At 47.6% G+C, this 13,453-nt stretch overlaps 5 protein-coding genes across 5 annotated transcripts; 2 read left to right on the forward strand and 3 right to left on the reverse strand.

Annotated features, from left to right (window-relative positions):
• Positions 1-86: 86 nt before the first annotated feature.
• On the reverse strand, positions 87-4,149 carry I302_105283 (uncharacterized protein; the record flags this gene model as incomplete). Its single annotated transcript, XM_065870057.1, has 9 exons — positions 87-349; positions 410-1,120; positions 1,177-1,443; positions 1,673-1,708; positions 1,950-2,143; positions 2,198-2,534; positions 2,592-3,323; positions 3,378-3,703; positions 3,761-4,149. 9 exons carry the CDS (start codon positions 4,147-4,149, stop codon positions 87-89), a joined length of 3,255 nt encoding a protein of 1,084 aa, XP_065726129.1.
• Positions 4,150-4,456: 307 nt separating this feature from the next.
• Positions 4,457-6,510, forward strand: I302_105284 (eukaryotic translation initiation factor 3 subunit D; the record flags this gene model as incomplete). Its single annotated transcript, XM_019195150.1, has 6 exons — positions 4,457-4,548; positions 4,613-4,979; positions 5,042-5,157; positions 5,228-6,019; positions 6,143-6,335; positions 6,418-6,510. 6 exons carry the CDS (start codon positions 4,457-4,459, stop codon positions 6,508-6,510), a joined length of 1,653 nt encoding a protein of 550 aa, XP_019042863.1.
• A 383-nt stretch (positions 6,511-6,893) lies between these two features.
• On the forward strand, positions 6,894-7,361 carry I302_105285 (uncharacterized protein; the record flags this gene model as incomplete). Its single annotated transcript, XM_019195151.1, has 1 exon — positions 6,894-7,361. The coding sequence occupies one exon, from the start codon at positions 6,894-6,896 to the stop codon at positions 7,359-7,361; it is 468 nt and encodes a 155-aa protein (XP_019042864.1).
• Positions 7,362-7,753: 392 nt separating this feature from the next.
• On the reverse strand, positions 7,754-9,568 carry I302_105286 (uncharacterized protein; the record flags this gene model as incomplete). The annotated part of the gene is made up of 9 exons (XM_019195152.2): positions 7,754-7,805; positions 7,872-7,931; positions 8,004-8,572; positions 8,674-8,773; positions 8,839-8,957; positions 9,031-9,055; positions 9,142-9,239; positions 9,304-9,407; positions 9,514-9,568. 9 exons carry the CDS (start codon positions 9,566-9,568, stop codon positions 7,754-7,756), a joined length of 1,182 nt encoding a protein of 393 aa, XP_019042865.2.
• A 524-nt stretch (positions 9,569-10,092) lies between these two features.
• Positions 10,093-13,351, reverse strand: I302_105287 (uncharacterized protein; the record flags this gene model as incomplete). The annotated part of the gene is made up of 13 exons (XM_019195153.1): positions 10,093-10,671; positions 10,754-10,804; positions 10,869-11,083; positions 11,167-11,338; positions 11,407-11,631; positions 11,693-11,959; positions 12,044-12,207; positions 12,260-12,297; positions 12,350-12,494; positions 12,630-12,906; positions 12,974-13,001; positions 13,061-13,211; positions 13,270-13,351. 13 exons carry the CDS (start codon positions 13,349-13,351, stop codon positions 10,093-10,095), a joined length of 2,394 nt encoding a protein of 797 aa, XP_019042866.1.
• Between the last annotated feature and the right edge of the window lie 102 nt (positions 13,352-13,453).

The following is a 13,453-nucleotide window of genomic DNA, read 5'->3' on the forward strand; positions in this document are numbered from 1 at the left end:
TGCAGATGCATCAACTCCCTATTGAATATGCGAGATGCAAGAAATGATTGACTATTGTACCAATGTATATCCAAGTATCTAACATACTAATCCTCCCTAGGAGCTTTCCTCTTCTTCCCTTTCTGTGCACTTCCCTTCTTGCCCGATGAGGGTGTATCATCAATATCAATCTCATCCACTTCCATAGTATCATTCTTACTGGCACTGGATTTGCCATTGAGGCCACTGCCACTTCCATTGACTTTCTTGTTGTTCAGCGGAGTGACAATGGATTCTCCGTTCGGTATATTTCCATGGGCATGGCCGTTCACTTTCTTCACAGCGGGCGTTTTAGGTATGTTGGTCGATACTACATAATCTGTCAGCTGAACTTCCTCAATCTCGATAGAGACGTAAGACGGCAACTCACCATTCCCCAACACATCCCTGAAGAAGCTCTCCAACTCTCCAATCTCCTCATCATCCACCTCCCTCCCTCTGACCGAAGGAACAGAAGGCATCTCCACGTCAATCCTATTCTGCTGCTCATACACGATCCCATCATCTTCTACTTGCTCTAATTCCTTGGAAGTAGTCGCAGTATGTCCAGATAGGAGCTCATCCATAAACGCATCAAACAAGATAGAAGTAGAAGGCATCGTATGACTCGGTCCATCAAAGACATTGGACGGTTTACCTTTACCCGATACCCTCGCCTGCAAGGCACTGGCCGTGGCCGTCTTGTTCTCTTCGGTGGAATCCACATCGAGCGAGAGGGAATCGAGGAAGGCATCCTGCCCGAACATCTCTTGCCAGATTGAGAGACCCTGTTTCTGCTGAGCAGCGGTGGAAACGGCTTTGGAAGAGAGGGGAGCGGCTGAGTGAGCGAGATCGCCGAATCTGTAAATCTCGCCTGAAGGTGCGACACCGATGAGGTGTAGTGACGAGGGTGATAGAGAGGGTGAAGGGAGGATCTGGAGGTCTCTAATAGGTTGCGAGGTAGACATGGTCCGAACGTGTTCGGACGAAGTTGGGGAGAAGATCGTGAAAGTGGTCTGACTATCGGTTGTTGAGGTGGTGATGAAGAATCCATCGGATATGTTGAGGTTCTGGACGATGTGGCTTTGATTGCTCCAAGCGACTGTAGAGGAGAGTCAGCTCTTGTAAATCCGAGTACACAAGATTGAGTCAGCTCACCTTCGCAAGAAAGCAGATCCCAAACAATTACACCGGTATCTTGACCAGCGCCAACGAGGTATCTACCCTCATCTCCTACAAACCCGGTCTTCTTGATATCAAGACCAGAAGGAGTATCGAAAACCTTGAGGAGGACATTGCTCTCCACATCCCAGAGGGTAACGACCGATCCATGGGCGAGAGCGACAATCGTTCCGTCTGGTGAAAAGGCGGAATCGCATATCGGCATACCACGGTAATCGAAGGTTGATCGGCAAGACCAGTACACTGAGTCGGAGTTGACAATTAGCAGCTGATTCTCGAACATTGCACTGAAGATATGCAGAGAGAAGATGAGACGCGCAGACCCCTCAGAGGGTTGAAGAAGAAGAAGAGTATCCTCATTATCCGAAGATATAGGACTGTTGAGCTTGTTAAATTTGTTCATCCTTGGGGAGCGCGTGGGAGGTAACGATGTATGAAAAAGGAGTATTTGAGAAAGGGAATTATCACTCACATTCGACAATAGCAGATTGTGAAGATGCAACTTTACCTGTGTTCCATATCCACAGTATTAGCGATCATCGTTGCAACATACCGATATGAATTTGCGGGAAAGAAAATGATAAATCAGGATTGCAGAATGTTAGTCGCCACCACCCCGAAGGGTATCCGTATAAGGATGACAGTGAATGTGAAAAGGTGTTCATCTTTTTATGTGTCGAGATAGAAGGGTTGTGCAAGAAGGGGTATTGGTATCCAGAACCTTGAGATGAATGAGAAGCGAGACTTACCAGTCTGAACATTCTTTGATTGGCGAACTTGCCAGATCTTGGCCATACCATCTGCAGAAGCAGTCAGAAGGTAAGGAGTAGGTAAGATAGAATTATTCGACGAAGTGCCAAAAGGCTGAGCGATGGGCGAGAAGATCACGGAAGTGATAGGTGATGTGCCATGTGGTCGAGGAAATTGAGTGTTGACAGCGTATCTAAACAACGTTGTCAGCTTTGGTTCAAACATGGTGGGATGCGATTCGACTTACTTCTCATCGTGCCATTTCCACATTTTCAGATTTTTAACTGCACCACCACCTTCCATATCGTCTCCTGTCCTGCTTTCGAAGGTAGCCATCCACACTGATTGACCATCTTGCGAGCCGGAAAATGCAACCTTTTCAACGGAAACAGGTTGGATCTCCTTCTCATCACGACGACTGACTCGGTTGGAAGGAGCAACCTCCAGGTCGAAGAGAACGGACGAAGCGATAGGCTCGATGAATTGGAGGGTGGAAGGGTGAGAAGAGGGTACGACGAGGGAAGATGTAGAGGGGTGAAGGGAGAATGGGTAAGACGTTGTGGAGGAGGTGGGACGTAATGGGTCTATTCGGGTGAAGAATGTAAGCTTTGATCATCGATTCACACTAAAATGTAGCTTACCCAGTCTGATGCCTTGACCGACATTTGAAATATGTCCTGAAGCCGACCCAACGCGGATAGTAGCGCCATCTGCAAGATTCATCCACCACTCCTCTTCACCTGTACGAGTAGCTTTTCTCACTGCCAAGCTGATGATGGGTCTTCCACCTAATCGAGGGATGTATTCTCTTTTTCCAGAAGCGAGGTGCCACTGTACAAGCACACTCTCTTCACCGACTGATAAAAGTTGTGACCCAGATGGAGTGAACGCTATAGCAGATACCGCATGGGCGTGCCAGTGTAGGGAAGTCGTAGGTAGCTTCTTCTCCGATTCGGTCTGTGTATTTGTAACGCCCATCATGGATTGATTGGCAGCAGCTAGATCGACTTGTCGGAAAGCCTGGGCTAGACCATGCCATAATCGTATAACACCCTTCTCGTCACCTGTAGCGAACCATTCTTCTTCGCTTGAAGTCGCTAATGTCTTTTCGGGGCTGAAAGCACCGCAGGTGAATGACTGGTCCGATACAAATTTGACGCATGTTGGTCGGGTTTCCCATATGTCCACACTTGGATCGATAGATGCGGAGGGCATTCGATAGGTATATGCTTTGGTAGCTGATAGAGCAACAAGGTATGTAGACCGAGGAGACATCATCAATGATACCGGGGCCGCAGATAATTTACCAATGAGTGACGGTGAACCGGATCCAGTGAAAGGGATTCGAAGTACTCGATGAGAAAGCTTGTGACCTGATATAAGAGGGTCAGCTTTGGCATAACCTTTGCATTTGCGATCAAACTGACCTGAGGCATCTTTGCTATGAGTGACAGCAGCAAAGATCCACCATTTGCCAGCGACTTCGCCGAAAGCGATATGCTGGATTTGAGCTTGAGGCTCGGAGACTTTGATAGTTCGCACCAGTCGCCCTGCCACCCAGTCCCAGATTTTTATCGTACCATCTTCGGCTGAAGAGATGATATGGAACGAGTTGATGGGTGAGAGATGCAGTGAGGTGATCGGTTTTGTATGACCTTGAATATGGGTTGATGAGAGGGTAGAGAGACGAGCGAAAGAAGGGGCGGTTGACGAATGTATGTGGATCGAGGTGTGGGTTACAGTGAAGTAGAATCTGGACGATATCGTCAGCTCGGTTTCGACTACTTTCACGAAGCCCTTAGTGGCTCACCTTCCATCGTTAGACCACACAGGCGGTATTCGCGAGACTTCATTCTGAGCAACAGGAATGAGATCCCATATATTCTCGTCTTGCTCATCTTTCCGCTGTTGCGCAGCAGTCGAGCTCTCCCCATGATGAGATTTCTTGCCCTTCCCATGCCTCCTTTTAGTCTTTACTGGCTTGTCATCACCCTGAGAAGCAGACAGAGTGGAGAGAAGCACATCGAGAGCCTTCTCCTTTCCTTTGGGTGAAGAGCCGCCAACTCGAGAAGGGGTAGAGAGCAGATCGAGGCCTGCGTTGGACGACCTGGGTTGCCTCTTCTTACTCCCACTTGCCTTTTGACTCAGCGGAGTCGAGATGAGCGTCTGGGAAGAGGACGAGCCATTCTTTTCTGCCATGATGGCATTTGGGTTATACAAGGAGGAGAAAAGTAACAAGATTGAGGTTGAGAAGAGGAAGTAAGTCAACTGGGGTCACCCGATAAAATCTCAAACTGAATCCCAGTTCCAAAATCTTTTTTGGGTAGGGCATTTTTAAGTGAGTGTCATAAATAGGGAGTCACTCGTTTTTTTACCCTGAATCTCGAGTTTCGACGTTTTTCACCTGCAACTCTCTTGTTCTTTGTCTGACGAGTGTATAAAATATCTTGCATAGATACATAGACTCACATCATACCTACACCAAAAGTCATAGTCACAGCACAAAATGACACTCAGCTTCACCCTCCCTCAAATCCAAGGCAACGCAGATGGATCATGGGGTCCAAGCACCAGCACCCTCCCAGCTCAGTTCAAGGAGTAAGTGCGAGGACCATCAGTCAACATATAACCCTAAAGACTGACCCACGGTCGTACCTTTTAGCATCCCATACGCTCCATTCTCCAAGTCAGACAAAGTGACCCGAATCGCAGACTGGCATGACCTCCCAGCCGACGCCACAGCCGGCCGACAACGACAAGGCCAAGCTCGAAGACAAGGTAGAGAAGCGTACGGAGCTGCCGAAGGGACAGTATTCGGTTTCGTCCATGACGAAGATGAGAAGTCGTTCTCTCTCGTAGACAGTGGAGCTAGAGCCAACACTAGAGTGAAGGCCCCTATCAGAGCTGGTGGAAGGGCTATCAGAGGTGCCGCTTTGACTAGAGGAACAAGGGGACGAGGTGCAGGAAGAGGTGGATTTGGCGGAAGGGGTAGAGGTGGTGCTAGAGGTGGTTATGGTGATTGGAACAAGGTGAGCTCCGTCTCCTGCTCCCGAGGGTCATCGACATAGCTGAGCATTGATCAATGATTCAGCCTCAACGAACTAGAGATTCATCAGTCACCATCAGCCCAGATTGGCAAGTTCTTGAGGAAGTCGATTTCACCAGACTTGCCAAGTTGAACCTTAGTGTATCCGATCCTGAGGATATGTAAGTGAACACTCAGCTGAATCGAGCGTCGCGATCTCAACAGCTGATATATCATACGATGATGCTGCAGTGCAAGCTACGGTACTGTGCAAGGGTACGACCGAGCCTTTGACCGAATCAACACGCGAAATGAGAAACCTCTCGAAATCCTCGATCGAGTCCGATACAACACCTCGACATCTGACGATCCCGTCATTGCTCAATTGGCCGAGAAGAAGGCCGCCAGAATCTTCGCCACCGACTCTATCTTATCTGTCTTGATGACTGCCCCCAGATCAGTCAACTCATGGGATATAATCTTTGAGAGAAAGGGCGACGAGTTGTTCCTCGATAAGAGGGAATCAGGTCCATTCGACTACATAACAGTCAACGAGAACGCTTCGGACCCTCCCGTCGACTCGGACGATCAATCCAATATCAACTCTGCCGGCTCCCTCTCCCTCGAAGCAACATATATCAACCAGAATTTCTCCTCGCAAGTCATCCAGGCATCCAGTAAAGCCGTTACTCCCAAACCCAACCCCTTCTATTCCGCCGATGTCGAGACTGAACCCCTCGCCTCTACATTGTACAAGTACCGTAAATTCGATTTGTCCATTGAAGAGGATGAGACCTTTGATCTGATCGTACGAACCGAGGCGGACGCGTACTTGGGTAAAAAGGATACGTTGATCACTGTCAAGGCATTGAACGAGTTTGATCCTAGAGCTCAGGGCGGTTCAGGCAAACCGTTGGACTGGAGGAAGAACCTGGATACTCAGAAGGGTGCTATCGTCGCTAATGAGATGAAGAACAATTCGGCCAAATTGGCTAGATGGGCTGTACAGTCTATCTTGGTCGGTGCCGAGTACATGAAGATGGGGTGGGTCTTAATTTCCTTCCTCCGTCCTCAGAAAATCACAACGTCAAACAACTTGAATGATTATGATTCATCACATTTGACCAGAGTGAATAAGAGTTTATGCTAATTGCTATATATCTTCAGTTACATCACCCGAGCCAACTCGAAAGACGCCCAAAGACACACCATCGTCGGTGTCCAATCGTTCAAACCCACCGACTTTGCCAGACAAATGAACGTCTCCCTCACCAACGGGTGGGGTATCGTACGAACCATTGCTGATTTGTTGCTCAAGCAACCCGAGGGTAAATACGTGCTTGTCAAGGATCCCAACTCTGTGAGTGACCAGCCCTTCGGTAGTCCAGTCTCGATGATGTATGTCCAGTTGCTGATTTGCGTTTGTGTCATTATTTGTACAGCCCCAAATCAAATTGTACAAAGTACCTGATGATGCCTTTGATGCTGGTTTGGAGGAAGAGACTATTGGGGAATCTCAGATTGATGAGGAGTAGATGTGCTGGTCTTTGTAGAATATATGGATAGGATAGAAATGAGATGATCCTTGCGGTGCATACTGGTGCTCGAGATGTACCCACTCGTGATTAATCTTTGGGATGTGAAGAATGGACTGCGTTGTGATTGCTGGCGTTGGTGGCAACAGGGTTAACAGTCCGGTGATCTCCTGAACCTAACGTACTCGTAAATGCAACAACACAAATGAACAACTCTACATGCGACCACATCTTCAACTTGAATCACTCGTATCCAAGTCGACAATTCGATATACTGTTATCACACCATCTCATAAACCATACATCTTGACAGACCTCTGCCTCAGTCTCAGACTCACCACATTCCACACTGCATACTACGCGTTACAGTATCACATCCCACGATGAACCAACTCTCAGACCTCGAGCTCGTAGCTCAAGCCATGTCCACTTCCGGTTCCACACCTGAACCCGCATCGAAATCGACGCCCAAGACGAATGGCGACACGCAGTCCAGCAATCAACCTCAACCTCATCCTCAGGACAACAAATCCTCCGCACAGACTACGCCACCCACCTCAGGCAACCTCCCAGATCTCACACCCCTCAACGCGTCTATCGATCCCAGCACCCTCACCTCCCTTACCTCCCTCATGTCACTTTCCGACTCCGAGCTAGAGGGGCTGAACGAAGGACAGATAGAGGATATCATGCGGCAGTTGGAGGTTGCTGATGATGTTGCGGATGATTTGGAGGGGAAATTAGATAGGTTGTTGGCTACGTTGGGTGGGGTTGAGGAGGAGATTATCAATGGTCAGGAGGGGGTGGGGAGTGTTGATGGGAAGCACGGGGTGGAGGGGGAGGAGAAGTAGTGAGGGAGTGGTTCTCGCGTGGAAGGAGAGATGAGATGAGGGGGTCAGATGTGGAAGAGGACGGTCGGGATTTCACGGACGTAAGGATCAGTTGACCATGATGGAAGGGAAGGGAGTTCGGATGGCGTTGGAGTCATCAGGATGTCAGGTTGTGAGAAGGATCATAGATTGACAGTCTGGGAGAAAGAGAGGGAAGTATAACAAAGGCCTATTCAAGCAAGTAGTCTCTCATTATTCGTATTCAACCATCATAATCACACACACCAGTCTTATCGATACCCAGCATTCTCTCATTGTAATTACAAACAACCTGTATACATACACCTATATACCTATATCATGTTACTCCCATCCCATTCACGTGAACCTCATTCCATCTCATTCTCAACAAATTAACCACTCTCCTGGAGTAACGCCTCGACAGCCTGAGCGGTGTTGAAATCGCTATTCCACATGTTATCAGCTACGTTCGTGTCATCATGGACCAGATAGCTAATACACAACACTTACTTGGTCTGAAGTGCTCGGACTATCACCTCTCTACTAAGATTAGGGAACATATTGGATAATCTGCAAGACCATAAACACAATCATACATTAGTATACTCACTCCATCAGTCATTGAGAAAGCCGATCACCCACGTAGATATCTCCTGCTCACTGGCCACCCTCGTCCCCCTCCCAGTAATCTCATTGACCCACTCCCCCATCGCGGCAGTAGCGGTCCCCGGTTCTCTCTGCTCCCCTTGACCTCCCCGCTGCTCTCGCCCTCCGATATCCCCATCATTAGCACCAGCCCCAATACTAGTATCAGGAGGAGGTGGGGCAGGATTCGTCCTATTACTCAAAAACCTCCTCAATCTGGATCTAGCACTCCCATTTTGGTTGGTCGCTCCCGCATTGAGAGCAGTCGCTATGGACGCTCCCCGTTGGCTAGACTGGATTTGCGATTGACTCTGTTGGCCAGGTAAGACCCTCTGCGATCGTCTTGGAGGTAACGACTCGCCTATGATCGGACTAAACAATCTAGAGAGGAGTTGGTAGAGTGATAGTGGTATACGATAGGTCTTGAGGGATCGCTTGACTAGTAGACGTCGGCGGGAGATGGACAGGGAGGGGAGGGGGAAGAGCGTATCGGTGCGGTAGATGTATCCTGTAAGTAGACCTGCGAGGGAGATGAGAAGGGAGGAAGGTGGTTTGGAGAGGAGGAGCTGGTTTGTGTTGTTTTCGTGTTAGTCCGTATATGATGTAAGAGGTGTCGGTGATGGACAGAGTACATGTGATGAGACAGCGAGGAGAAATAAAGACCCACCTGAACAGCTAGTATCCAATTAAACGCCTTACTTGAAAATTCTATGCCTAGGACTCTGAAATGGTATAACGAAGGGAATATACGATATTGTTGCCATACTCTGTGTGATGAGTACAAGGGATCAGCATGAGTCGTGACGAGACGAGCAGAGCAGGTAGAACTTACAGACTGAATATTATACCATATGGTCCAGCAGGTATGGAGTTCAACCCGAACTTATGTCCTATTAATATAGCTATTGAGGCTATGAAAGTGGAAAGCAGTGAGGAGACGAGGATGAATGACTGAGAGTCAGGAGAATTAGCAATTTCCATGACGGCTACACATTGCGCAGAGGGAACAGAAGCAGTAGCTCACAGAATATTTCCTACTCCCGAAAGCTCTGTCACACCGAATACAGCCTGTAATCAGCTTCCATCTCTTTCAGGTAATCCATACCAGTCAGCTATGGGAGTATGAGCCACTCACCTTTCAACAGCTACCCCGACGTTATATAACAATATCTCTCCTATCAACAGTTCCGTGGAATTTGCAAATGCGAATGGGTGGATGGCTATTCTCCAGAACTAAACATCCACACTCGTCCCCGTAAGCTTGAGTCCTAGTTGAAAATAAGAGGGAAGAGCTCACCTGACGGTACTTTGTGATGTGCGGTACGAGCTGTAAGTGTAAATACGGTTTGACATCCAATAGCGAGGCGGTGAGCGAGGTGAGGGCGAGGAGGATCATCATTCCTATTGCGTACAATCATTCAGCTGGGTCATTCTCTGAGCTCGAGGTTCAAATGGTTCGAAGGTCTCGGTAGATGAGGGCATGTCATATATGAGAGCCTCGGCTCACCTTTCGTCACTCCTGCATTTTGAAATCCTATCACAAGAGCATTGGTACTTTCCATTAGCTGATTCCTGCTTTAGCTACTGGTTAATGTTATAGCCTTACCAGACATCTTGGCTTGACCTTAATCTCACAATCTCAGTGATACCTTGGAGCTGTATTTGTGTTCTAGCAAGACGATACGTGGAAAATCAAATGAACAAAAGCAACATTCACAATCAAGCTCCGAACGGTTTCCCGGGCCAACCTGTCACACCTCGGTAAAAGTGTGCCGACACCGACAGTCACTTCACACCTCTTCCCTCTGATCTTTGGACAAGTCTTCAAATTACAAGCGACTGCATGTTATATTGAGTCGAGCAAGAGCATCGCACAGTGCCATAGCAACGCGATCAGTATAATCAGATTCTTGCTTCATGCATATTTCATCAATCAACACTTCAACTACTATCAACAACCATTTCACCAAGATCACCCCTTCCCAAAATCATATCTTGTATATTTATTTCGTCATACGTATTCACAACATACCCAATTCACCATGTTCGTTTCAGATGGCGACAATCTCCTTACGTTCACAGTCAATCACCAGTTACCTCCACCCCCTCCCCCGCCGTATCCACCTTGACCCCCACCCCATTGGTTACCCTGGTGATGTCCCCCATGTCCATGATGTCCCGCACCGGGATAACCCTGCTGTTGAGCCATCTGCTCACCGTACGTGGGTTTTCCACCATACTGATCTTGAGGAGGAGGGGGTCCACCGAACCCACCTGGAGGTCCTCGATACGAATCTTGGGGAGGTCCACCATATCCTCCACCGCCACCATAGGAGTGTTGAGGTTCAGAATGATGGTATGAAGGAGGGTTGAATCCACCTTGATGAGGTGGAGGGGAAGGGTTACCGTACCCGCCTCCACCACCACCACCTCCAAAGAAGTTATCGGCATGTCCACCTTGAGGTTGGTAGGATTGTTGAGGAGGTTGATAAGATTGGTTGTTAGATCCATATTGGTCTTGATTACCTGATCCATATTGGTTCTGGTTTTGGTTGTTGTCGCTATAGAAGCTTGAAGCGTGTCCATTCTTACCGTTATCAGGCGCATTGGGATCAATACCCCTCCAAGCGTTGGGTCCACCCGATCCGAAGCCTTGGTCCCATGGCTACAACGAGTATAACATCAACATTCACCATGAGAGTATACTGACAGAATTGTCAATGTGTGAAAGAATGAGCATAACCTACCTTCTTACCGGACAAAAGGTCTTGACCAGCGTTCAAGAATTGGGCACCGGGCTATACATAGACCGGATTGTTAGATGTCTCTCTGTTCTTCGAATGCATAGATCCACCAACTCACCACGTGCATGTTATGGGAAGCCACAACCTGTTGTAATCCACCTTCAGGTAACATCTGGTTGTGTACATGACCAGTAGCTTGCGAATTATCGCCAATTCGCCTGTTACCACCAGACTTGACCTTATCGGCTGTCAATCGGTTCAAGATCTCTTGCTTTTGGTGGACGGTATCAATCCAGTTTCTCATCTTATCCAACATTCGCTTTTGGATTTCAGCTAGAAAGGAGAAAAAATGATCAGCATCCCTGTCTTTGACTGCCCTTGACAAGAGAATATTCCAAGTTTCAAACCACACTTACATCGACCATTATGGAAATCAGGGTGGAACAACGCTTCAAGTACAGGTTCGGTAACCTGTTCGACGGGCATACTCTTGTTATCCCAAGCTTGAACTACTAACTTGACAGTGTATTCAACGATGATCTGAGCGATTTCTCCCGCAGGTTGATTGAGGATAAGTCCGAAGTGGTCCTATAGGAATAAGGTAAGACAACATTAGCACGAATTCCCTGGATCGATTTGTAAGGACTCGGAATCACCTTTGATAAGAACGAGTGAGTAGGATCAGAAGCGTAAGGATCGTTCCAGACTTCATATTGATCGTGAGAATCGATGACCGCTTGGGAAGTTTGACCGAGAGCTGAGGTAGCAGTACCGACAAGGGGTTTGACAAATGGTTCAAGAGTGGTGATGATGAACACTGAGACTGAGTTGGAAATCTTCTCAACCAGTCCACTCAGACCAGGAATCCGATCAATGGTGTTCTACAGTCAGATCGCGATCAGCTGGTCACCTAGTCCAAATAAGATAAATGCGGAGACGTACCTCGATTCTTTTCATCACTGAATCTCTGAAACTCAAGATTTTCCAGAGTGTATCGTGCAATTCTTGAGGTGACATCTGCGAAGGATCAAGTCCACCGGGTTGTCCAGCTCGCATCTGTTGGATACCGTCCATTTCCCTAGTCATTTCACTGCCTTCGCCTCCTGGGATCGAGAAGAACAGTTGTCGAAGGGTATCAGCAGAGTTGGATTGACCTTCGGAGATCGATCGAGCGTTGGTCATTTGCTTCGTGAGATCGGATACCGATTGCTAGAACGGCAGATGATTAGATATGAGCGTTTACTCTAGAGAACGGCCGCTGCATCTGAAGCTGTTTGATGAGCTTGAACTTACTTGACTCAGGTGATCGGTAGCTTCACCCATGACCGAGTGAATGAAATCGGCACCACCGAAAGTACCGGTAACGAGGGGGAATACCCTCTTTCCGTTTGGAGCTTGAATCTGGGTGTTGCGTCCGACATGAGGGAAGACATTATTGTAGCCCATAGAGATGAGCGCTAGTAGAAAGATGTAAGCTGAGTTGGTTACAACAGGAATCACACAGCTTACCAAGTTCACACCAGTTAGAGTGAGCGGTGAAATCCTCCCTATCTCTCTATCAGCTAACAAGACCTACAAGGTATTACAAAGTTTACTCACAAAGTGTGCAGAGCTCTACCAAGTAATTGGAAAGCTTGGTATGAATCTGCCTTGTTGTCGTTTGATCGGAAAAGTCTTCCGTAGTGGATGACCTCTTGAAGTCTTTGTCTGACCAAAGCTTTGGAAGTTGCCCAGCCTCCGTATTCTACACATTGGTTCATATCAGCATATATCATATACATCATTATCAACAGTATGCGCAGGGAAAGCATGTCGCCCGGAGAATATGATGCATGTAACGACATAACTTGTCGACGGCAATGGAATAACCAAAACCCACCATTTGCAATATAATTTTTCATACCAGTCTGAGGATCAATTTCCAATTCCCTAGGATCGACTGGACCTCTCAACCTATCATCGTACTGTCTAGCATCTTCACCATCCGCATAACCCTTGGGATTATCGATATGCTCCGTGGGGAGATAACATCCTAATCTTTCTTTGGTGACTTCGAATTCACCAGTCGCGTAACCGATGCCGAGGAAACCTAGGACCATTACTACATTGAGGATTGTTTGGAGGTTTGTCTTTTTGAGTGCTCCAACATCGACGGCCTATAAGTGATTGGAATATTCCTTGTCAGCTGATAAGTCCCAACACGTCTAGGCTGCGATAGCTTACCTGAGAATAGTCTCGTAACCAGTTACCACTACAGTCCACGTTAGCTGTTTTCGTAGTCCAGGGAAAGCGATGAGGAAGATAGCTCACAAGTATACTCTCTTGACATCAAGTGGAGTAAACTTGGTTCCTCTAGATAAGAAACCACCTCCAGCAGCCTTCATCAAATTCCCAATGATATCTTCAATGTCACCATGTCTGAAAGCCTTCTCTTCGAGATAGGAGTATCCGGGGATGTTACCTATGATACGTATCTCCTGTAAATTACTGCTCACTGGAAGTATAGTTGGCCAACTTACCTGCTCCAAAGGCTGCTACTCTTGGAGTGAATGATAACGCTACCAGAGCGATAACGAGGAAGAGCAGTGTCGCTCTTGTCATGTTGAATTGTATCGTATATGTGAGTTTTGTATGTATGGGTTTGTGAGTGGTGGCAAGATGACTATCTTCTCATTTGGGTTGAGTTATGTTATTTATATATGT

Source organism: Kwoniella bestiolae, chromosome 3 (genome assembly GCF_000512585.2).
Source record: "Kwoniella bestiolae CBS 10118 chromosome 3, complete sequence".
Taxonomy (NCBI): domain Eukaryota; kingdom Fungi; phylum Basidiomycota; class Tremellomycetes; order Tremellales; family Cryptococcaceae; genus Kwoniella; species Kwoniella bestiolae.